The sequence below is a fragment of the Apostichopus japonicus genome, chromosome 7 (assembly GCF_037975245.1).
Source record: "Apostichopus japonicus isolate 1M-3 chromosome 7, ASM3797524v1, whole genome shotgun sequence".
Lineage (NCBI taxonomy): Eukaryota > Metazoa > Echinodermata > Holothuroidea > Aspidochirotida > Stichopodidae > Apostichopus > Apostichopus japonicus.
Genome location: NC_092567.1, coordinates 3,893,000 through 3,919,172, shown reverse-complemented (window position 1 = coordinate 3,919,172; position 26,173 = coordinate 3,893,000). Strand labels below are relative to the sequence as shown.

The window sequence follows — 26,173 nt, the reverse complement described above, 5'->3', positions numbered from 1 at the left end:
TGAGTGCAATAGTGAAAATATTTCATGAGTTGAAAGATGGAATGTTCCATTCAACGAGGCGCAGCCGAGTTGAATGGAACAAATTACATCTTTCAACGAATGAAATATTTGCACTATTGCACGAATGGAAACCATTCATTATTTGTTTTATACAACACCTTCAAATTTGGAAAAATTTTGGGTGGAAATGCACTAATGCAACAGATTGTTTTGAACAGACAGGTTTCTCTGCTCTCTTACCATTGAAAAAGTGCTATCAAAAAAGTATAACACATGGTTCTATTTCATAGAGCGCAATAGAGCGGATTTTGCATGCAATCGACGAGCAATTGACCAATCAAATGGCCGGAATATAATTAGGTGTTGTATAACATGTTATAAGCAGTATGATAGCGTGTATGTCAGGCTCTATGTTAGCCTGTTTTTAGCATCTATATATGTACAGTTTGTTAGCGTACATGTAAGTTAGCATACATGTATGTTAGCATGTATACATATATGTTAGCTTGAAGGCTACTGTACGAATATCATGTATGATAGCGCGTATGTTAGCATACATGTTAGCAAACAATTATGTTAGCATATATTAGCATGTATGATAGCATACATGTATGTTAGTATGCATGATAGCAAGTATGTTAGCCTGTATGTTAGCCTGTTTGTTAGCCTGTATGCTAGCATGTTATAAGCTGGTAGCGTCTACGTCAGGCTGTTAGTCTGTTTGTTAGCATACATGTATGTTAGCATATATGTTAGCATGTATATTAGCATACATGTAAGTTAGCAATGCATACGTTAGCATGTATGTTAGCATGTTATTTGCAACATAAAGGACTTAAACGCTTTTTGGTTCCTTGTTGTCAACTAGATCCGCCATAGTGAGAAGGTGTGCCCTATTGTTCTCGGTGCCTGTAAAGGTCACCAAAGGTCAGTTAGGGGCCAAAAACCAAAACAATAAACAAGCAATAACTCCCATTGACAGGGTCCGACATGTTTGTTATTTTGGAACTTGCTATGTAATAATATGTACTTGAAAATAACGTAGGGGATCGATTTCCAGCTTAACAACTTGGTGAGATCCAAGGTCAAAAAGGTCAATTAGAGGTCAAAAACAGGTATTTTTGTGATAACTTGAGAATAAAATGTCCGTCAAGGTTGGGAGTTACGCTTTTGTAATCCAATAGTGGACCCACATCTTTGTGACCGTTGACCTTAGGTTGACCTCTGGTGACCTGTATTAGCTTCTTTAGTTATTTGAATTTATTGTGGCCATATCCAGATATCAAATGGTCTTTTGATCAAAATTGTCCATGGGTTGACCCCTGTGCGACCTTCAGGTGCAAAGTTAACAGAGATTAAGTTTTTTTTTTTATGCTCATTTTAGGAGATACTGTACAGGACATAAAACCAAAACAAGTTTGTCAATATTTAACTATATGATAGAGCTATACATGCTCTAAAGATGAAACTAACTCCCGCTTCGATTGAACACCCGGTTCATAAGTTACAGTATGAGGTGCCAAAGGTTGGATTTGATACCTTTTAGCAATAACATTGTGTGTGTACATTGGAGTTCATAACAATTTTAGGATGAAGTGCACATCAAAGGGAATATTTTTCATAAAAGCTGTCATGCCTTCCAAGGTCATGCAAGATCTCTTATTGACAAAATCTGCCCACTTATGTTAATTTTATGCAACAACTTCCAGTGACAAAGTCTGACATGGCTGATATATTGGGACAAGTTGTGAATTAACTAGTTGCACGTTTTCCAAAATTCCCGTTATGTAATCCAAGGTCACCGAAGGTCAATTATGGCTCAAAATGTGTGTTTTGGGGGCAATAACTTGTGAAACTCCCACTGATGGGGTGTAATATGGTTGACATTTTGGGACTAGTTGTGAATAGGGTTAGGGATCGTTTCCAAACATAATGGTCATGTGATCCAAGGTCAAAAAAAGGTCAATTATGGGTCGAAAACTCAATCTTCAAACTGATAAAAGTTGTCCATGGTTGGTCCCTGTGCCACCTTCATGCGCAAAGTTATCAGAGGTCAAGGTTTTGTTTAGTTTCAAATGAGAGGTGGATCTCATGACCTTGGAATATGATTTACAGTAAAGTAATACTTATGGGTGTGTACGGTGCAGTGCTGTACCCATTGACTACTGCAAATGTGTATACTCCAGTAGTCTATGAGTACTGCAATGCCCCCTTACACACCAAGAGGTATTGTCCTTACTGTATAACTGTAGACACTACAGTAGTCATTGAGTATTGCACTGCTCCTTACACACACAGAAGTATGACTTTACTGTATAACTGTAGACACTACAGTAGTCATTGAATACTGCACTACCCCCTAACACACCCACAGGTATTTCTTTCCTGTATGACTTTACATACTTACAGTACTTAGTCATTGAGTACTGCACTGCTCCTTGCACACCCAGAGGTATTACTTTACTGTATAACTGTAGACACCACAGTAGTCATTCAGTACTGCACTGCCCCTTACACACCCAGAGGTAAATATTTCCTGTATTTACTGTACATACAGTAATCATTGAATATGTACTGCACTGCTCCTTGCACACCCAGAGGTATTACTTAACTGTTTAACTGTATACGCTACAGTAGTCATTGAGTACTGCCCTACTTCTTACACACGCAGAGGTATTACTTTACTGTATAAATGTTGATGCTACAGTAGTCATCGAGTACTGTACTGCTCCCCTACACACCCAGAGGTACTGTACTGTAATACTTTACTGTATAACTGTAGACACTACAATTATCATTGAGTACTGTACTGCTCCCTTTCATACACAGCTCAGGTCTTATTTTACTGTATACCTTTAGATACTTGTAGTCATTGAGTACTGAACTGCTCCAGTTGTACACCCAGAGGTTTTACATAACTGTATAATTTTCCTTCTATTCTTTGAGTGCTGCACTACTCCTTGCACACCAAGATGTTTTACTTTACTGTATAACTGTAGACACTACAGTAGTCATTGAGTAAGTGCACTGCTCCCTTTCACACCCAGAGGTATTACTTTATATGAATGGACTGTAATGCAACATTTGTGGACAATGAAACGTATACGTTTATATGATCTGTCTAATATGTTTTCTTTAATGTACAGACTTCTTTGTATGTTAACTTCGTATTGACTAATGTACAATGTATTTAAGTTATTTACCAGTCATTGTGGGAAAAAAAAACACAATTTCTCCTTTTTTCTTGAATCTAGCCTATCCAAGCCCGCCGTACATAATTGTAGAAGGATGTGACCATACACAGTATGTGTACTCGACGTCGCAAGAGCAGGAAACGTGACGTGTTCAGTTCGTGGAATAAGACCAGAAGTCAAACTCCAATGGAGAACTTAGGGAAACTATCCTGCTCTATCTCTAACAGAGCTGGAAAGGACATCAACAGAAAAGTGAGGAATCTTTGACATTTCTCTTACAACAAACTTCAACATTTTATCAGCGCCTGAAAGAGGGATCACATTAGAGTGTTCTATAATGAGTGTTTTATACCTGAAGTTACATTAGAATTGATCTAAATATTCTCTTTTATCTTGTTCTAAGAGGTGAATGATTTTGCAATTGTGAGATCCAGTACAGTAGCCTGCTCGTGTAGTTAGAATACAGCCCGTATGTTCAGTGAATTTTATGTCTGATAGAAGTTATGCTTCTAAATGAATGGCTAGTTTGCATCTCCAATGACTTCTTCTTCGATCCGACTTATGGTTTCTAAATCTGACTTTAAGCTCCATCAGAACAACTTTATTTTTATCTGCTTTTTTATATCGCCAAAAGGCTAGTCTTTTCTCACACACTGATGAATACTGATACAGAGTACAGTAGTCTAAATCTACAGTATCTGAAATATGTGCACTTGGAAAGTGCAGTTTATTTTATTGAATAATTGTTGTCTTTGTGATAATGTTAACCCGTTTTGATCATCACTTAATATTTTCCAATGCTTAATTTCAAATTACTAATTAACATGTGTTTTTCCAATTTACAGACAACAAGGGGACTTTGGGTTCATCGAAAGTTGCTGTGGTTACAATTATAATTGTAGTACTTCTAATTCTGGTGGTTTTGGTCGTCTGTATGAAAGGTACTGTACCATAGTGCATAGCACAATTACTTTGCAATATATAGCAAAGTTTGTCAGCTATTTTCTTGTATTCTAGTTGTATTCATTGCATCTATATTATCCTTATTGACTAACAGAAAAGTATAGCAACTTTTGTTTGCTTTTTATTTTGATGATAATAGTAACCGTTGCATTGATGATGGCATTTTTGTGTATGTGTACGTTTGTAATGCCCAGCTTGTAAACATGATATCTCAAGAAGGGTAGTTCGGACCAATATCATATAATGTCTAGACTTACCACATTGAGTACAAGAAGCCTATTGTTTTTGGTGAAGGTCAAGGGTCATTTGGGGTCATGAGGAGGCAAATTGTAAAAACATGGTAAACACAATATTTCAAGAAAGGAAGGTCGGACCAACTTCATATTTGGTGAGGTTAAATTCACATTGAGTACAAGAATCGTATTGTTTTTGGTGGGGGTCAAAAGCCATTTGAGGTCACCAAGGATCAAATTGTGAAAACCTTGTAAACACGATATCTCAAGTTAGGAAGCATGGGCATACCTCATATTTGATTTGTTGAAGTACCGAATTAAGTCAAAGAAGCCTATTGTTTTTGGTGGAGGTCAAAGGTCATTTGGGGTCTCTAGGGGTCAAATTGTGAAAACTTTTGAAACACGATATGTCAAGAAGGAAAGCATGAACAGACCTCACATTTAATGTGTAGAAGTACCTTATTGATTAAAAGAAGCTCATTTTTTTCGGGGAAGTGGAAGGTCATTTGGGGTCATCAGAGGTCAAATTATGAAAACCTTGTAAACATGATATCTCAATATTAGAAGCTTTGGCAGATCTCATACTTGGTATGATATAGCATTGAGTCAAAGAAGCCCATTGATTTGGTGGAGTTCAAGGTTCACTTGGGGACAACAGGTCAAATCGTGAAAGCTTTGTAAACATGATCTTGCAAGAAGGGAACCTTGGACAAGTTAAGGAGCCTATTATTGTTTTTGGTGGAGGTCTAAGGTGATATGAAGGCAACAAATGCCAAACATTTACTTCACTCCCCTCTTAACTGTCTCTCTACACTAACACACCTTCCTAACATAATATCATGAGCTTGGGCAGATCGCATATTTGGTACCACATTGGGCGGAGGTCAGTGGTCGTTTGAGTTCACCAGGTGTCAAATTGTGAGACCCATGTTTTACACAATATTTTAACAAGGACAGATGTCATATTTAGTATCTTGATGTATCTATCACATTTAGTACAAGATGCCTGTTGTTGAGGTGAATGGTAATTTCAGGACAGCCTCTGTCATTGTGACTTTTTTTTTTCCACATCACACTGCTTTTCACTGTATTACTAAGTTCAAGTGTGTTGTACACCCTCACTGTACATGATGTCAAATTCATGAAGAAAACTGCTGATGTTACATCATCGAAACCTTGATGCATCTTTGCATTCTGGTTCATTAACCTTACATAACATTCCTGCAGTGTTAAACTTCCGAAGGAGTCAGAGGAAAATTTTGGAAGAAGAAGAGGTAAGACTGTTATATCTGAAAATATAAATAAGATCAAAGAAAACAAATATATAAAGCTGTTAAACATACTGTAACGCTAATTCAGGCTAAGATTCCGGGGGAACTTAAATATTCCCTACTGAGGACTGGTGGTGGTATGGAAACAAATGCAGCTTGGATGGTTGTATGTTAGTAACGACGAGCCTTTAATCTTGTTATTACATGCAAAGAATATAACACATGGATAAACTTAGGTGAAGAAACAGGCGCTGAGATTTCGTAATCTATTACTATAATCAGTCACAGTACATACTGTACCATAGAAAATGGTTACAAACGTGTCACTTGTCTGATGATCACCAAACACGTGGGAAACTCAGAGACTACACATGATTAAAAAAATATACTATATATTAACTTGCACTACCTCTATTTATTGAGTATTTTTGATGCCGGAAGTGAACAACTGAATTAAACTATACACATAATATGTTACAACAACAAGTTAACATTATACTCATTTGAAATAACATTCCTACCAATGGATAGTTTCATGTTGTAATAGATATAAGTTAATACACGCAACTGTCAGGAAATCCTTTCTCTACCAGTTTTGTGTTGAGAATGACATGTACATTACGATCTTCCCTGCAGCAATTACCACCCCATTTCCCCTGTTCTTAGCCAAAAACAGGGAAGATTAAATATCTACCTGAGTTGGTAATGCTAGCCATACTGAACTCTCCTCTGCACAAATTCATGATTAAAGAAACACAGTGTATTTTTTCAGTGGTCAAGCCAAACTTGTCTTCACACACAGGAAAGTAGTACTGGCCATTAGAGAACTTGTGTTTGCAATCATACAGGTGACTGGTCAACTCAAGGATGAATCCTAATGACAGTATTTGGGGTAGTTTATGCTATCAAGTAACAAATTATTAATGCTTTAGTGAATTTGGAGAGGACAGTTTTTCTATGGGCAAGCTTGACTGCCATGTAGACTCTGAGTACATTTATATAAGAATAAGGTACAACCTACGGTTACTTAGCAACATCAAACATATTGTGTTACTGTAACTTGTATCCTATTTAATAGAAAATGTTAATTACATAGTCAAATTATTTGCAAATAGTGACTTCAAATTGATAATTTTATTGATAATATGTTTGAAAGTATCATTACCCCTCTCTTGTTTAGATGTTGCCCAAGACTAAGACTCACCGCACACCTGGTAAGTCTGATGTACAAGTTATTGCAAGCTGAGTGCAGTGAATGCTGCAAACAATACCTTCAATTGCTTTAAGATACTGTAAAATACCACGCATACAATTAAAATGAATTTCAACATACATATCCTCTACAAGTGATAATGTATAATAATGTAACTGATTCCAGTGACTTTTTTGCTGTCATATCAAATTCATGTTATGTTAACTTTACCAAATGGTGATTAATTAATGACACAATAATTTCACGGTCCTTTTGTATTTCAGTATTTATTGTTTATAAAAATAAGATGAACATTCTGATTACATCAGAATGCATCCCACTTCAGATAACAATTATGACCCAATGATGACTCCCAAATGGTCTGGGCCAAGAATTTTTTTTTTTTTACACATCTTTGCCAAATGTTGGAATCGATTGACTCTTTGCAATTAAAGCAGCTGTTCAAATAACCATTTAGTTTGAGAACGAATCTAAAGTTAAGCAATTAAATTAACAAATCAAGACTTTATTTTCTACAGCAAAATTTGGTTGAGCAGCTACCAATAATGACATTCCAATTAAAAATAAAACAACTTTCTTCTTACCATTTTCATTATCGAATTTGTTCCTGATATAAAATAAGATTGTTACTAATCACACTTTTCTGGTTTCCTACAGAGGAGGAACAATTCATCAAGGAACTAAAGGCAAAGTATGAGTTACTTTATCACTCCGTACAACCATTGCCTTACATCAGAGACAGAATGTATTGTGTTGATAAAGTATATGTTTATAGTGGCATTGAACGGTTAGTTGAACAAGCACATGGAAACAAAATGTGGAAACTTTTAGAGTCACATCATGAACTACTAAAGAAACCTGAGAATTGTGGCAGGCAAATTATAGAGGGCGAACCTGGATCCGGAAAATCAACACTGACACTACAGCTTGCATACGATTGGTGCCAAAGAGTTCCAAAATCCCCTTTAAGTAACGTACCGGTACTTATTTACCTGCGGCTAAGACAACTGAGAGGGGTGAAGTCAATATACCAAGCAATACGGCGTTTTATATTACCCAGAGACTCAGATCTGAGTGAGGTTATAGTGGAATCAATCATAAAGAATTTTTCAGGTGTGTTGGTTATTTTGGATGGATTTGACGAATACCCTGATAAAGACGATCAAGAAACTGATATTTCTCTTATCCTTCGGAGAGAAATGTTGCAGGATATAGACGTCATTCTGACTACCAGGCCTTTCTACTTACCGAAAGAACTTGCACCGCATACTGATCGAATACGTTTAACAGGTTTCAACGAGGATATCCGAGATCAATATATTCGGAAAGCAGTTGTACACGGTGACGAACAAGCTGCCAGGGAAATAATACTTAAACTCCAACAAAACCCTCTAATTGGTGACTTGTGTCAAGTTCGTTTGTTGTTTGTTTTGTTTGCTCACATGAGCCACGAGAACAAAGACTTGAAGACATTCAAATCCGTTACTAGCTTCTTTCGTAATGTGATAGCTTGCTTACATAGTCATTTGATGAACAAACCAATTGAAAAGGTAATTTTTGACTTAAAACATGATGAGTTGAACAAGGTTGCTTTTGAGGCATTGAGCTGTAGAAACCAACTGATTGTGTGGGATAGTACTTCCCTGAGAAAACGACTTGGGGATGACTTTTATGAGCAGTATCTTAAAACTGGAATATTTTTTGAGGAAGAAATACTGACTGGTGATCAATTTCTCTACAAAAAGGAAGTCAGATTCTGCCACAAATTGTTCTGTGAGTGGTATGCTGCCCACTACATTGCTGATTATCTATCTCAAGAATCTTTAACCTCTGCCACAACAGAGAGCCAGAGTGTAGCTGAACTGCTCCGTTATTTGGATCCCTTTGAACTTCACTATGTTTACAGATTTGCCTGTGGTCTAAATAAGACTGCTTCGGGTAAAATTGTAAATTATCTGCAAAACAACCTTAAACATAAAAAGTTTGCTATGATGTGTATGCTGGAACAAGACTATAAAAGTGAGAATATTGTTGATGCAATCACAAAGTTGGCCTCTAAAGTGGTCCACGTACATGGCGATGACAGTCAAGTACATCAGAGATCTACTTTACAAGTTTTGGAATTTGCGAGTGCAACACAGGTGAAATAATTTTCTTTCAGTGCAATCAAGACATATTTCCTCAGGTTTGTGGTCATGTGGTCACGGTCTTGTACTGTTATTGTACAAAAGAATTATAATCAGTGTGTCCTTATACCTACAAAAAACAGTGCAAAACTTCCAGCCTCCACAGGGATTCGAACCTTTGCCCTCTCATGTATTTAAGTGCTTGGTTTATTTTTCTGCCAAGTCCTGTTTTGATTTTTCCAGTTTGCGCTGCATTTCTTGAAAGTTATATAATAGCAATCGATTCATGAGATCAGTTACCCAATTGTATACATATCTTCAGGGGTTGAATCCCAAAATAATGACCTACTGTAATGACCATACGAACGTAAACAATATCAAATGCTAACAACACTTAGTGTCGATGTCGTTACCAAGAGTGTCACTTGATTTATTGCTTTCATGTGGCCATACTGCCAGTAATAAATGAACACACTATGACTTAGACAATTCAAACCTTGAAAATATTCAAATAATTTGAGTTATAGTTGTGAGGTCCCCTTTACTGCAAAAAACTAAAAGTAAAACGCCAAATGATTCATGCAGTAGCGTTTCATTGCCATGGTAAGCTACTGTTGAAATGTCATTTTGACCTCACAATGTAAATGTATGGTCTAAAGTAAAGTAAAGTAAAATTTATTGATATTCATCATAAAATGACAATATAATAAAATGGACTACAGCATCTCAAAAATAGTTTAAGAAAAGTTACAGTATCTATGTATCATACAATTCAAAGTCTTAATACTTCTAGGTAAAAATGATCGCCTAAACCGTTCTGTCCGCATATGTGGGATCGTGTAAAATCTACGTGGTTTCATGTAAAAATCAAACAAATCCTTGCATAATTACTAGGAGTGTCCACATGTTGACGTAGAATAGTGTCCAGAAGCAGGCAGGCATCCCCCGTCGATCTGCCACTGCGATATGCGAATTGGTATTTGTCCAGTGATGGAATACAGTTCAGTATTTCGCTACGAAGAAGTTTCTCGAGACTTCATTAAAACACTGGTCTAACTCAATTACATCCGTTCATAATGTAGCATGATTCTTTAACTAGAGGATAACTACAATACATTAACCTTGTTCATTTCTCTAACAGATTACCATAGCTTGCCTACACCTGACCATGGCCTTCAAGGAGTGTGATGGATACACTATTTTACTCCAATCTGGCCTCTCTCTCTGTCCTTTAGTGACAGTAGAAAAGATACACATAGAGCTTGAGAAGGAGGGAAATGAACCGTATGCAATATCAGAGATACAGTTAACAAACATCTTCTGTTTTGGGCTTCGTTGTCAGTCTGTTAAGGAGCTGTCGTAAGTTGAATCTCATGTTTTTGTTATCATACTATGTACCTACAAGTACTCTCTCTGGTTATATTTAAAATAACTGATTTACCAAAGTAATAGAGATAAACACAGAGCTCTGACAAAACTGGTATGAGAAATGATGTATCATCAAGAAATACATTGTAATCAGAAATTTTAGTGTTTACAATCATGAAAAAAGATGAGTTTTTTATGTTGGTATGACTAGCCATCACGGTATTAATCATAACAAAAAGAAACAATGACAGTTGTGAATTTGGAAGGTAAGAATATTTTTCATATATCATTGGGAATATGTCTTACATGATATGATAAGTATCATCAAAAAGGCCAAGGTGTAATTGAACCCAACAAATTTCTTCATGAATTTTGGAGGATTTAATCAGTAATGTGGTAGTATGAGATAATCCCCCACTCTTAGAAACGGAGGACAACATACTGTGCGTGGAATTGTATTACAAACAAGTTTATTTTACAGTCTATCTGATTGTCTGCGCACCAATTCCTTTCATGGACTCCTAGCACGACCTAAGGATGAGCCTAAACATACTGTACATTGCACTATTACCTTCCTGCAGTTATGGGCTCATTTGCTCATATTAAACAGCAAAATAATGTCCACAGAAATGATGTCCACAAAATGATGTCCACTGTTTTGCTATCTTTCTCTCATGTTGGTTTGTTTCTTCCTTTCTACTTCAAAGGTTCAGTGAATGTCTGCTGCCTCTTTCGCCCTCTCAAGAGTCTATCAATGCAGAGATGATATCTAGGAAACTTAAAAGTAACTATCGATTCTGTCAGTATTGGTTGATTATTTGATAAAATTTAGTCATTAAGGAGCTGATATAAGAGATAATATATTGTAACATTTTCATAAGAAGTGCAAAGAGCAGATTGTAAGCGTTTGGTAAAAGCAACAATGATGCAAAAGTAGAAAATATGACAAAATAAATTGCTTTGTCAGGAGGATTACATTGATTTCAGGAGCAGTTAGTGTTAACCTCCTAAATGATTTGTCCTGCTCGACACATTCCTTTGGTACAAGCTACTGTAATGGTAATGTTATTAACATATCATACCTATACTTAGGATATTTGTTTAAGAACATTACTTTAAGTTAAAACACAGAAATCGTGTCATTTTAAGTCAAGCCATATTTATTGGATGAAAAGCACCAAATTCAAAGTTATAGGTCTTAAGTGTTCCATTTTTAGTGTAGAGGTATCCCTTTCATTTATGTGAAAAAGTTAATTCCTCTCCTTCATAAATCCTAAAATGTCTTTTTAAAATTTAACATATTTTTACATACTTGTCATCATAGTATACTGGCGAGACTACGGTTACAGCCTGAATCTCCATTCTGGTGATTGGGAGGTATGATTCTTTTGTTTTCAGTTGCCAGGGCTTTTTGTTATTGTGTACATGTCCATTAGTGCAGAACAAGTTGGAAGTACAGTAGTGTAAATGCCGACAACCACTAGACAACGACAGAGATCGTGACATAGCTTAGGGAATATAATGTGTAGTTCTAGATTGTGGAAACAATATTTTAAAATATGAGTTGGTCATTGGACATTTTTGATTACTAATTAATTCAGATCATTAATCAACTGAAGATACTCAAGGAAACCGTGTATGACGTTTCTTTTCTATTGAGAGTATTTTGAACTTTTCTGTACATAGTGGTAAGTGTGGTAGTATGAAAAGGACGTTTTGCTGGATGTGTTTTTGACTTATTTTCATAACAATGGATTTTCTTTAAGCTATAGTAATACCAATGATACTACAATTAGAATAGTAAAAAAGTAAAAACAGAGAGATAAGTTTACACTGCTTCATTTTGTGTTTATTTTCAGGTTGATAATATCAATATTATTGAGTCACTGTGTTCAGAGAGGTTACAGATCTGGACTAAAGATAGTAAATTACAACAGAATAGTACTTTGCAGCTACTGAAGAACGCATCTAACAATGATGTAAGTCAGTAGTCTAATATCAAAATCCCTATGATGGACTAGATATGTCAAAATACATCATCCCCATTATGTACTAGATATGTCATCCCCATTATGTTATTAAGTGTTTTATGAGATACCATAGTATCATTTTGCATTTTGCAGTCAAATTATTTAACAAATTTGATTCATTGTCTTCAACAGTGTTACGAATGCAGGATTTTGCATCCGGAACGCAAAGTTCCAGAGATGGATGCAAACCTTTCACATTGCATCCCGCGGATGGAAACCCTAAGTACACACACTCACAACTAGGCCTATATGCAAAACATAACAAAACAAATTTTTGAATGAATATCTTTTGAATGAACATTATTTTCCAAACCTCAGGGTAATCAAAATTTCTTCCAATCATTCTGATGATTGAATTTGTCTTAAATCAAATAAATCATAGCAATCAACCACAAGGTACCTTGTTATAACAACATTTACATTACAGAGATTTACATGCAAACAATAGTCATGGTTCTTTTCCAAACTTCCCATGATCTGATTGGCTTATAGTTCCTTACCCATTGTCTGGAAACATTCTTGTGTCTGTAGTGCTCAATGAACACATATTAAGTAAATTAACAACATGTACATTACTTTCCCGTGTAGAGATAACAATGTTTGTGTTATAAGCTATCATATGTGTGCACTCAAATATCATAACATTAGGCCCTGTTGACAGTCATGGTATGAAATTTTTGGTTGAATTTTTTCTATCATATCACGTAATATTTGAGTTATTGTTTTGATCAAAACAATTTGTGAGTTGAGACAAGTTAGGAATTTTGTAGGAAGCTAACATCTCGGATACTAAAAAATTATTTTCACCTCACAGTACGTTTGTTCTCTCAGCATTGAGAGTTGCTCAAGTAATATGTACATTCATACCGCAGTACTTTCTTTGTCGCAAAGTTTTCGCACTGTCTTTGACCATGTGCCCCACTGATTTATTTTTCTTGTGCAACATTCATATATCCTCAAAAGTAGCTATTGAAGCTTGAGTTTTTATTGGACTTTGTGTGAAGAGTTATTTACATACTGTAAGGGGCAATGGGTCAGAACTGGCCGGGGTTGGGCCAACTTGCCAATGGTGGTTGAGGAAAGGGAAAACTTTGTTCAATTTTAAATAAAACTTATGAATAACATTACATTGGTTAACTGTTCATTGTAACTTACGACAGGGCTTCATAAAAGTTGTGAGCAAGTAGTTCTAGGCATTTAGGGATGTGTTCTTGTGTCATCGAGATCTATTTATATTTTCTACAAAATTTAAGGGGCTCAATAAAATGAGTTTAACGTGCAGTGTTTTTGCTTTTACATGTTCTCTCTAAGCACTCCTATTACTTAACATGAATTTCCAACATTCACAGCATATGCATAGCCTATAACATTTCACACACGCTTTGTAAGGAAGTTGTTTACCATGCAGTAGTATGGATTGTGTGATCTAGGAAAGCATATATGGTAACAAGTCTACGGTAAAATTTCTCGCTTCGGAACTTTGAAAATCATTTTTTGGTGTATAATAGTTACAGGTTTATCATTTGATGATTTTTTGTGCATGGCATAGACCTATCACTATAGGCTTCTTGTTGTGCACAAGCCAGTGTGCTTTCAGGGGTCATTATAGCTCAGTATTATGTGTTCCCTGTAGAGGTATTTTACTTTGCATTTTTCATGGAGGACTACAGGGACGCAAGTTTTTCTGAGCGGACTCAAATGCTGTTAAACTTTTAATCCTAGTAACCATACTGGTCTTCACAGTGTACTAACTTTCACGCTAAGTGTACACATAAGATAATCATATCATAATGAATTATTTCGTCCAAGGAGTACTCCAGCTAGTGGCACACATAACACAAGATGATTTAAGATTACATATCACTCTGTAGTGACAATATATCTATAATTCAAAAGGTGTGTGGTTTGACACAATAACAACAGGACGTTTAACATAACTAATTCATATGAAGACATTTTCTCACTACATTCCTAGTCTAACAGTCCATATTTTATCCTGGTTGTCATTCATATATCAGTCATTTTGCCCATTTTATGTTTCATGCATTTATTCATTTTAGTGTTACTGTCTTTTTTATACTTTGTGTACTATGTTAGATAAAGAAGTTGGATCAACCCATATTAAAAATGGTGAAGAAAAATGTTGTTTCTGTTAATATTAATGTTAGATTTCAATAAACAAACTTGACCCTAATCGTAATAATGCGAGGAGTGGATTTATGCTAGTATTAAGATGGATAAGTGATACCTTCAGGAAAGTTACTGGCCACAGTAGGTTATAATCGTGTAAGTAATTGATATAGCTCTAAATCGTTTCAATGTTGATTGAATCGAATGTTACCTTCCTTCAGATCCCCATCTTCCATCTGGAGCTTCTACAATCCTTCTCCAAGGCTGATGCTGGTAACATCATCCTCTGTTCAGGGCTACAATTGTCCTGTCCTGTGTCATTAAAGAAGCTATCGATAGATACATATGAGGAGGGAAGAGAACTGACAGAGACAGAGGTTGTTGGCATATTGATGTTTGCACAACATTCACAGCGATTGGAAAAGCTAATGTGAGTATTTCAATGAATATCGTATCTTAGTAATGCGAATCTTGATTTCACACTTTATAGAGGCATAAATACAGTACCTACAAGATTTCATCACTATTTGCCAAGTGGAAAGATACTCTCACAGGACAGAACTTTATTGTTTCTGAATTGAGTATTTACAGACCCATTTTTTACCTTCGCCTTGTTTGTTAAACTCTACATTTGGATCGTGATGAGTGGTGCTTTGTTCGGGTTAGTTGTCCTTTTTGGGACTTGGCAGAAAATAAGATATATTTCAAATATTTCGCAAAACAAATGCTATATCATTGAATGACTTTCCTTCTAATGAATAGCTTTACTCATTGTTTATATATGATATACACTTTAGCTTTATCGTCTGTGTTATTGTCAATGCTTTACTCGTTCAGGTCATTGACAGTAATCATCTGAAAAATTTACCAATAATGAAATCGGATAACTTTTTGTGAATTGTGATCAGGCAATTGACCGACTCATGGTTCTGCTTTATTTCACAGGTTCTTATTTTGTCTGTTGCCCCAGTCTATTGCTGCTGAGGATATTCCTTCAATATTGAAGTCAAGGAAAGTGAGAGGTACTTTATGCAAATGCTCAGGTTAACCTCTGTCGATTGATCAATATCGACAGTTTGTAGATTATCATTATGATCTGATACTGATTACTATTATTACAGCAGCCAATCATTGTAGTCAATAATGTTAACTGTATTACTTATCATTGGTTGCCTGAAGTTATCATTAAAATAATAAATTAAATGTGTGAAACATCAAGCAAAGGATGTATATTTATAGACGATTCTTGAGACATCAAGCCTTCTAACTTGTTTTATATTCAAAATGAAATAAAACTGTTAGCATGCTGCTTATCCACTAAGGAGCCTGTGTAAGAGAATGTGTAAAAATAAGTTGGCCTGACATTTCAATTCTACAGTAGCAGGAACTTCTTCAGAGGCTAAATGAAAAGTATCAGTAACAGAAGGGACAAAAAACACACAGAATACAAACAGGTTAATGAGCATGGTGAACACAAAGAGATAGATGTAAGAGGATTAATAGACAAGAGAAGAAAGAAACCAACAGGGGAAGAGGAGCGGTAGGAGATCCAGAGAGGATTAAGGGAACAGGGTAGGGAGTAAACTGGAGGACACAGACAGAAATGTGTGGAGAAAAAAAGGGGGTGGAAGAGAGCTACGGGAAGAGGAGTGACAGGGGGGACAAGGGGAGAAGGGGGAACAGAAGAAAAGTTAGTCATGAACTTCCTGAATGTTGAGCTCATGAGGTTGAATGGTGTGAAGGCTTTGCATCCACAGTCTCCCTCTGCTGTTTCGTACCAGGTCAGGGCGGCTACCTAAGGAAACAATCCCCTGTTGGGACATGTTATTCATGGTATGGTTGGGAAGGTTAAAGTGTGTAGTCTTATATTCTAATACATGCTACATGCAGTAATAAGCTTGATACAAGACTCAAGAGAGGTGGTTCAGCTGGCTGAGATGTTGTTGTTTTGACTTCTGTATTCAGAGTGTCTGTCACTGCTAGACAATTATACATACACTAGGTGTCTAAATATAAACAAACCACCACAGAGATATGGTGAGGAATTAAGAACCTGACTGAATTAGTATTAGATACCTCAGGAAGTTCTACAGTCACAATAACATTATGCAGCGAGGGTAATTTAAGACTGGGAATATCTCCAGATCAGGGTTTACATGAAATACATCCAGTATGTTACATATGCTGTGCATCAAACATTGGCCTTTTGCATGATACATGCCAGTGAAGGGGAGACCATGATCTAACTTTAATCTAATGATATGCTTTTCTAAAGAATGTCAGGTTAAATGTTTTAAAGAAACAATGATACACAAACTGGTTTATCCCGTTTCAAAGCTTTCCGCATAAATGAAAGTTACATTTTTCACTCGATAACAGAACAGAGAATGATGGCAAAACTTGCCCTTCTGCCTTGTTTTGTGCATGTTCTACATGTTAATGTAATTATGTAAAATAGCTTGGGCATAGCAGATTCTTGTACAGTCTCTTCACAATAAATTGCTCAAGGCTTATGTGACTGTAGTGTAGGTCATTGGGGTGTCTGGGAGTGAAATAATCATGTTTTATTTTTATTTTGTTCATCATGACATTGTAACCTCTTTCATTTTAGTCACTTGGTTACCGTACGATAGTGGCAAAATTTATGACCTCAACCTTGAATCTGGTAGATGGATGGTGAGTATTAAGAACTTATCAAAACATATTTCACTAACCTATTGCTTGACAACTGGTTATATAATTATCTGGAAAGAAGTATTAATGTATTCAAAGAATCGGAACTCCCCAACGACTGTTAAGTGATTATCAAAATGAATCAATAAAAGAAAGGAACAGTTTGATAGGTAAGATGTATCATCATATTTTGCTCAGATTGTTGAGGTGGACTCACATATTGAATCAAGTAACAAGAAAATTAAACAGAATAACATCATGTTTGTGTAACCTTACTTTGACCAGTGTTCGTATCGATTGATTGATTTCAATTAACAGTTCAGGGGTTATATGGAAAAATGTTCAACCGGTTAGTTTTCAGAGTTTTTTGTTGTGGTCACTCAAGTACATTAAATTAACATTGATTACAGTACCGTCGTGCATCTTGCCTGAAAGTAGTAGATGAAAACCTCATGCAATTATCTTCTGTATAACAGTTGAGTTTTCGAATCCAGAATCAATTGCTTCGCACTGTCAGTTACAACTGCTGCGTGTGTGTCCAGTATCGTATAGTCTTTGCATTAACTTTTGATCAGCGTCAGTCTACGATACCATTACATAAATATCAAAAAGATTAAGAGGCAAAAAAGAACAGTTGATAGATCATTCATTCTTGTCACCTTTGCTCCTGTAATTACCAGATACATGCTCCTTATTGCAGTTTGAATATTAACGTCATCAGAGTGTCGTCAAAGTGTCACGCGACAGATATTATTTTTATAACTTTGATCCCAAGCATCTCTGATATTCATCCCAAAGTAACATTTTTCTTTGTAGCATACTTCCTTCTTTGTTTAAATTGAAAAGAAAATTAATTCTTGATTCGCCTCATAACTGTTGGAGTGATTTTGTGACGTCATATTGTTAGAGCTCATAAACCTTCCTATTGTATCTAACTTACAGTATGATGATCGTACGCTCGATGTGACAGATGCAGTTTACAGCAAGGAGGTAGGTAGTGAAGTATAATGTATTACAATACACACAGATTCATTGGTTTAATCTCGATGAACATTGTAATGGAGATTGATCATTAACCTACAAAATAATCTGAACATTTTTTGGTATGTATAGAAATATAATAATGTTTGAAAGGGACGATTAAAAAAAATATGGTAGCTGTGTGCACGTTGAACACAAAAGAATAGATTACATATTACAAATAGGAAATGTTGAGTTTTGCTATCTTTATATAAGTTACATAAGGCTTGCTACTAGATCTTAGTAAACATTAGTGATTCACGGATTCATTAGACATAACAAACAATAAGCTTCTTAATGTTACTCTATTAACTCATATTACTATGAAAAAGTAATATTAAGGGTAACATTAAGTTGATTGCTCCATATTTTCTAATCTCATTTGATTGACAATGTGATTTCGCAAATCCCTAACAGCCATACTTTTGAAATTTGAATTATTTTGTCATACAATAAAATTACAGCTATCATTTATGATTGACTTCTTTCATACAGGTTAGTGAATTCCGGGAAGTATGGCAGTAAGTTTTTTTTTATGTGTATATTTTCGTACGATTGGTGATTTATTGAGTTAGCATACACAAATCCCCATCATTACGATAATCCCTGCCTATAGCAAATACCACCCAAATTCCCTGTTTTGACCAAAAATAGGGGAGATTGAATATCTACCGGAGTTGGTAATGCTATAGCCATACTGAACGCTCTTCTGCACAATTTCACGATTAAACACAGTGTATCATTTCAGTGTCAAGCCAAACTTGTCATCGCACACCAGAAAGTAGTACTGGCCATGAGAGCACTTGTGTTTACAATCATACAGGTGACTGGTGAATTAAATAGGTGCACTTAAGGATGAATACTTATGGCAGTATTTGGGGTAGTTTATGCTATCAAGTAACAAATTATTCATGCTTGAGTGAATTTGAGGAGGACTGTTTTTCTATAGACAGGCTTGACCAACAAGGGAGTAGTATACATTATGCTACTTCAACCCCCCCACCCTCCCCCCCCCCCTGTGAAGCAGCATGATATATACTACTTATGGGTTTTAGATAAAGGATACACACTTGTACAGTATGTAGGTTGTGTATATCAAATAAGATGCATTGATGGCCATACGTAATTGATATATATATATATATATATATTACGTATGAATATCTTTTTAAGAATGAATTATAGATGACGTCGCTGCAGCCTGTTCAATCCAGCAAAGTCAGAACTATGTTTTATTGAATAGAATTGGGTTAAACAATGTTAAACGTTATTTGCATTGTAACGTAGATCTATGTTCACATTTTGTTGCAATTTATCTTACTGCAGGGGTACAGACTGTCAAAAGGCTAGAGAAAGGAAACTGAAGGTACCCAAAGATGATACACTGACGCCACTGCTAACTGCCACATCAGTATAAATCAGCCACGTAACTGCCACATCAGTATAAATCAGTACAGGTATCAACGACGATCTTATAACATTGGTACTGAATGAACGATTGAAGTTTATGAAAAAAATAAGTGCAACATTCTTGGATTGGATTAAGTAGGTATAATGTTCAAGTACATTGAGTAACAAAACTATAACACATGCTCATTTTGATGGAAAAGACCAAATAACAATTTCTATGGAACGGATTTGAACCAGTCACCTCAGCATCACAACTCCTGCGATATAGAAACTGAGGTACCCTGCCTTAATTTTTCAATGATTCCTATATTGAAATTTCTTCTGGGGTCGCTACTCAGAAGCTATGCATTGAAAAACCGCCCTTTAGTATGAAAGCAGTTCATTTTTCGTCACTGCCCACTTCTTCACCTTTCAAGGTGATTAGTCTGGAACGTTAGCCTGTGTTTTGCGTAATTTATTGGCCAAGCCTAGCGAAGGAAAAAAGCGTGGAAAAGTCACTTGCTCAGCTCAAATTTCCTTTGATCTACTGCGAGAGCCTATTAAAATGCTCGAGGCAGGTAAACTGTAATGGCAGTTGTATTAAAGGGCGCATTTTCAAATGGATACCTTGCATATCGTGTGGCCATGCAGGAATCATGCCCATTGTCATTCGATATAACCATTGCTTACAATTTTGCAGTTCAAAATTTTGTTTTAAATTATTTATCAATGCACTGAATGACATTACATTGAAATTTTCAGTTCCACTCTTTATATACGTAACTTACACTCTTTACATTCGTAACTTAAGTAAAGAAGGGTATAAAGAATAACATTAAACGTTTGCCGTATGGTACATTAAATTACACTATTACATCATTACCAACAACTATATTGATGGGGTGGAGACTTGATTACAACATAGCTTATTCGAGGTCTTATTGTAGGGAAAAATGATCAAGAAAAGAAGAATCCATTATCAACTACTTAGAAATGGTAAAGAGATCAAACAATTTAAATCTAACAAGTCTCAAGCAGAGAATTAAGCAGCCGAGCAAGTTTATGACTGATACAATTCGACTTGTAATATTATTCTTATGAATCTCATGAAAGTTGGAAGGTAGAACTCTGTTATACTGTTTAAGCATAAACGTACCAAACACACTTTATATTCGCATTGTCGAATTTCAAAAAATCCCCCAAGAAACTACAATATTACATCTGGAATAACACTCACAAACACAAAACACAAAATGTTACCTCAATTTGTTAACATGTTTACAATTATGTTTGTTTTTGTTAGTAGAAGGCCATATGAAGCTTTTCAGCATTTAACATATTCTTTTGGTCCATGAACTGATAAATATTCTCTATTAACTATGGCAGGCATTTTGTGCCAACTTGTTGTGCCGTGAAAAGTCATCATTTTGTTTCACAATGACTTTCTGGTTCTGATATCAAATCCCTACCCTTTAGAAAAAAATGCGTTGGTTTACGTTCATTTTGTCTTTATTTGGAATTAAATTTTGATATTTTAGGCAATTTACTATAATTGCCAATGCAGTTATATATTGTATATTAACACTTCATGAGATCTCTCTTGCATCTACTATTGTTATATACACTTTCTTACATTCCTTTTAAGAGAATGTCATATTGTAGCAATACATTCAAGTTTGCTGCATCCTTGGAACGTATTAACTCCAGTTTTTAACTTTGCATTTAAAGAACAGGCTGGGAATTTGTATTTTGTAACACCTACATTTAAGTCATTCAGAACAATGGTACTCTAGGCAAATACTTTTAATGTCAGGAAACATGCGTGTACTTTAGACTGAGCTTACTGGAAACATCTTGACTTCACTTGTGATTGGTTCTTTGAAGTATTTAATTAATTACAGCAATAGTAATATTTTTAAAGTGTTGATGTTTTCCAGTATGTTTTATAATAATATTTTTTTACATGGCCACTTTGTAAGTTACCTGAGAGAACTCATTTTTTTTCTTCAAATCACTTATTCAGGAATATGGGAGAATAAATAAAGATAATTATCTTGACCTGTCTGATCATTTATTTGAGTTATTGAAACTGATTTGAAGGCTTCCTAGCCTAACCGTTACTAAATCTCAATGCAAGATCAGTATTTCCTATCTGCTTACCCAGGGGCGTCGGAATATTCATGGCGCAAAAAAAAAGAAAAAAAAAAAGTAGGATTAAGAAAAAACAAATGGCAAAAAAAAAAAACCCAAAATGAAACATATTTCAAAAATATGTTTCAGAAGATTAATCGGGATGGCAGGGGTCTTGTTTTCAAGCTCGGGAAGTGCCATTTCCTGCAATATGGGAGCCATTTTTCAAAATTGTCTCCATTACGCTACGCGCCAACCATGGTAGCGTGGTTTGACCTACCAAATGTCCCCCCGGTAATTATGATAGATGGCCACACTCTGATCTGCCGTACCAATCCCAAATAGCTTCCGACGCCCCAGTTACCCACGCTACTCTATGCTATCGGGAGTACCATCTCTTAATCTGACAAAGAAGGGCTAATTAAAAGCAAGGCCTTTAGCATGAGTGCAAATGATTTAGTGAGGAAATAAGGAGGATGTGAAAGTTCACCAGTCATGTATGTGGTAGTCATGATGGACTGGTCCCATTGATCCACGTTTAGATAAATTGGACGAGATCAATTCAAGGATTAACCTGATCAATACTATAACAGAGATTCCCAAGTCATAGACACTCATGTTAATTTGTCCTGACTCCCAAACTTAAAGTTCGAATTCTAGCTGAACAAATTACTTGGTCGAGTTACAACTCTTATAACCATTTCAGTACTTCTTTTTGTGGAATTGTTATAATAATACATAAGAAAATACACACAACAGTCTTCTAGACTAACCAAAATAGAAGTCCTGATATACAGTGGCGTCACCAGACTTTTCAGTCTGGGGGGCACTAGCATTTGATGGGGGGCACTTAGGTGGATACGGATCGCCGTCCTGGGGAGGGGTCTAAGGGGAGGGGGTGCCCCCTCCCCCTTTGGAAAATTTTCGCATACGGAGGATGGGCTAGATGCAAAATGGTGCCACATTTGAAGATATCTCCAGAAATTGCTATTTTTGAGGTAATGATTTTAACATCGCGCAGAATTTTGCAGAGGATATGAACCACATGCTGTCGATATTATGCCTAACCCTATCAATAGAACCTTCATTTGTTGAATTAATGTGTGCATGACCCCCGACTCCTTTCTTGTCCTTCTCGTTTTCTCCCATTATCTATTAAGATGTAACAGGTTCCAGCATCGTTATTGGCTCCTATTAGGGATCTCACCATGCAATTCAAAGTTTGATCACACATCGAGTAATGCTCAGTTTGCAGGTGTGAACATTCGCCATTTGTTCCTACAAGCATCTGACCTCAAATGATCTCTGCACCCCCTACACAACAGGGTTAATATATGGGACCACAATTATAGGCAAGTATGGTGCCTGCGGACCCTCACATTCTCACACTGACACATTTAATGTAAATAACGACACCTGTAGTGATGGCGCGGGTTACGACTTCGATACCCGACGGTCAAGGATAAACTTTTTCATTTTTTCGCAGCTCATTTGAAGAAAATAGGAATTACTGTGCTTCTTTGTCCTTATGAAAAACCAACTCAGATGATGGGAGTTGAATATAACAAAATATATATATATTTTTTTTACCAACCCAAATCTCAGATAGGGGGGGGCACTCGGGAGGGCACTAGGTTTTCCAGGGGGCACGTGCCCACCCACCACCCCCCCCCCTTGGCGACGCCACTGCTGATATATTTCAGTTTGGGCACTTTATACAGATAACCAGTGACAGGTCAAATTGAGTAATGGATACTTAGTTATAATGTCACCTATAATTGAATGGTCTAGGGATTGATTATGTAAACCTACTGGCAACTTATTTCAGTTAACAAATGGACGCCTGCTTTGGTGGTTTATTGAATATTAGGATATAAAAATTTCACCGACGAGAGAAAGTACTTCTTTCTGAAAGGACCAGATGGCTAGAAATATCTGATGGTGACATCCATAGGGGAAAGGGAGGGGGAGGGAGGAAGAGATATAGTACGATAAGAGAAGACAAAAACTCATTTCTCCTCTTGTATTGTGTTCACAAACGCGAGCTCTCGCAGAGCTTTTGACAGGGGCGGCGATTTGTCTCAAATATTGGGAAGGGGGGGGGGGGGGCATTTGATTGGGTGCAGGCGCTTAGCAACTTTCATCCTTAAAATTGTTCGCGCAAATCGTGATATATTTATATATATATATATATATATATATATATATATATATATATATATATATATATATATATATATATATATATATATATATATATATACATATATGTATATACATATATGTATATACATATATGTATATACATATATGTATATACATATATATATATATATATATATATATATATACATATATATGTATACATATATATATATATATATATGTATGTATATATATATATATATATATATATATATATATATATATATTATATATATATATATATATATATATATATATATATATATATATATATATATATATATAAAACCAAATAAACCATGACTATACGCTTACGTTTTAATAATCACAAAAAATCTATTCGTGATAATTGTGCAGGATTCCCAGTGTCCGAACATTTCAATCTTCATGGTCATTCTCTAAAAAACCTAAAATGTATTTTAATTGCCTCGAACTTCAAATCAACTACTGAACGTAAACGCAAAGAAATCGATTGGATCTTTCGTATTAAGTCTCACATCACCGGCCTCAACAAAGAATTGGGACCCCTTAACAACTACCAGTTCTACAAGCATATGTAATCCGTTCTTTGCTCCTTAATCCGCTTCCTGTATAGTCATGGTTTATTTTCTAAAACTTACTCCTTATTTGTCAATTATGAGTCATATCTTATTTCTCTGGTTTTCTCTATTAATATTTTCTTTTGGAGTAAACGTGGATTTTCGTTATATTATATATATATATATATATATATATATATATATATATATATATATATATATATATATATATATATATATATATATATATATATATATATATATATATAAATATATATATATATATATATATATATATATATATATATATATATATATATATATATATATAAATATATATATATATATATATATATATATATATATAGCACTGGATTGGGACACATGTTTACACCCTTCTAAGTGGGGAATCGGTTGCCTTTTGGACATGTGACCAAACACTATGGTAAGGGTGTCATGTTGTACCTTGTATACCACTTGTCAAATACCAGGGGGTTTATGATGGCAAAACTATTTAGGGGTTATTCTATAGCCCATAGGGGAACGGTATATCCATTTCGGTTAACATATGCCCAGAGCGCTTTTCATATCCCATTTTTGTGGTGTTTATTTACCACCATACATTTAGTGTTAGTATATATGGCACCAATGCTATCAAGGTATATATCTGGTGTGAAAGTAACAAATTATGCAATCGATAAGGGAGGACGCTTCAAATATGTTTTGCATTGGTTCACAGCATGCCAAGGGGGGGGGGGGAGGTGCGTGCGAGGCGGTGGAAGGTGAGGCAGGGGGAAAGGTTAGTAGGTGGTGGAAGGCGTGTGCGAGGCGGTGGAAGGTGAGGCAGGGGGAAAGGCTAGTAGGAGGTGGTGGAAGGTGTGTGCGAGGGGATGGAAGGTGAGTGGGTAGGGGGAAGGTGCGTGGGAGGGGATGGAAGATGGGTGCAAGGCGGTGGAAGGTGAGGCAGGGGGTGGAAGGTGGGTGCGATGCAGTGAGAGGTGCGTGCGAGGCAGTGGAAGGTGAGTGTGAGGCGGTGGAAGGTGAGGCAAGGGGGAAGGATAGTGGGAGGGGTGAAGGTGAGTGCTAGGGGGGGAAGGAGAGTGGGAGGGGTGAAGGTGAGTGCTAGGGGGGAAGGTGAGGCAGGGGGAAGGTGAGTGGGGGGTGGAAGGGGTTGGAGGAGGGGGAAGTTAGGGTGGGGCTGGACACAAGGGAGAAAATGTATCAAAGTTGTGTAACATTATATATAGGCAAAGTTATTGTAGTGAAATATCCTACAATACTAACTTTGATGTAATGTACAGGTTACAAATAAACAAAAGGAAGGCCAGCACACCCCTCCATTAACAGCATAATTAAAGAGCAATAATTCACAGCCCCCAAAACTGGGGTGTATGTTAACATCTACATACATTTAGCATTTGCAGATATAGCATTAATGTTGTAGGCTGGTCTTTATCTGGTGTGAAGGATACAAAATTATGCAATTATCTAGGGAAGAAGCCCCAATGTGTTTTTGCTTTGGTTCACTGCATGCTAGGGGGAGAGGATGGGTAAGGGTGGGCCCTGGACACAAAGGATAAAATGTTTTGGAGTGGTGTAAAATCATATATAGGCAAAGTTATGTGTTAAATTATCCTGGAATACTAACTTTGTGCAGGTAACCCATAGACTAAAGGAAAGGCAGGACAC

The 26,173-nt window shown here is 36.1% G+C and overlaps 2 protein-coding genes across 12 annotated transcripts in view; both read left to right on the top strand.

Annotated features, from left to right (window-relative positions):
• Nucleotides 1-21,662, top strand: part of LOC139969961 (NACHT, LRR and PYD domains-containing protein 3-like) — a 184,791-nt gene extending 163,129 nt beyond the window's left edge. For 9 of the 11 annotated variants that reach the window (XM_071975421.1, XM_071975419.1, XM_071975417.1 and 6 more), the window contains 15 exons: nucleotides 3,255-3,446; nucleotides 4,040-4,135; nucleotides 5,618-5,664; nucleotides 6,842-6,875; nucleotides 7,532-9,015; nucleotides 10,142-10,359; nucleotides 11,076-11,152; nucleotides 11,693-11,745; nucleotides 12,228-12,347; nucleotides 14,750-14,958; nucleotides 15,474-15,550; nucleotides 17,140-17,204; nucleotides 18,144-18,191; nucleotides 18,717-18,742; nucleotides 19,548-21,662. In XM_071975421.1, coding sequence (XP_071831522.1) covers nucleotides 4,129-4,135; nucleotides 5,618-5,664; nucleotides 6,842-6,875; nucleotides 7,532-9,015; nucleotides 10,142-10,359; nucleotides 11,076-11,152; nucleotides 11,693-11,745; nucleotides 12,228-12,347; nucleotides 14,750-14,958; nucleotides 15,474-15,550; nucleotides 17,140-17,204; nucleotides 18,144-18,191; nucleotides 18,717-18,742; nucleotides 19,548-19,638 — 2,556 coding nt within the window. In that variant the 5' untranslated portion in view covers nucleotides 3,255-3,446; nucleotides 4,040-4,128 and the 3' untranslated portion in view covers nucleotides 19,639-21,662. The remainder of the gene's footprint in view (nucleotides 1-3,254; nucleotides 3,447-4,039; nucleotides 4,136-5,617; nucleotides 5,665-6,841; nucleotides 6,876-7,531; nucleotides 9,016-10,141; nucleotides 10,360-11,075; nucleotides 11,153-11,692; nucleotides 11,746-12,227; nucleotides 12,348-14,749; nucleotides 14,959-15,473; nucleotides 15,551-17,139; nucleotides 17,205-18,143; nucleotides 18,192-18,716; nucleotides 18,743-19,547) is intronic. The other 2 variants (XM_071975414.1, XM_071975425.1) reach the window with 2 other exon arrangements.
• LOC139969971 (uncharacterized) overlaps nucleotides 1-26,173 on the top strand; it is a 480,181-nt gene that overhangs the window by 54,067 nt on the left and 399,941 nt on the right. The gene's annotated exons all lie outside the window — the stretch shown is intronic.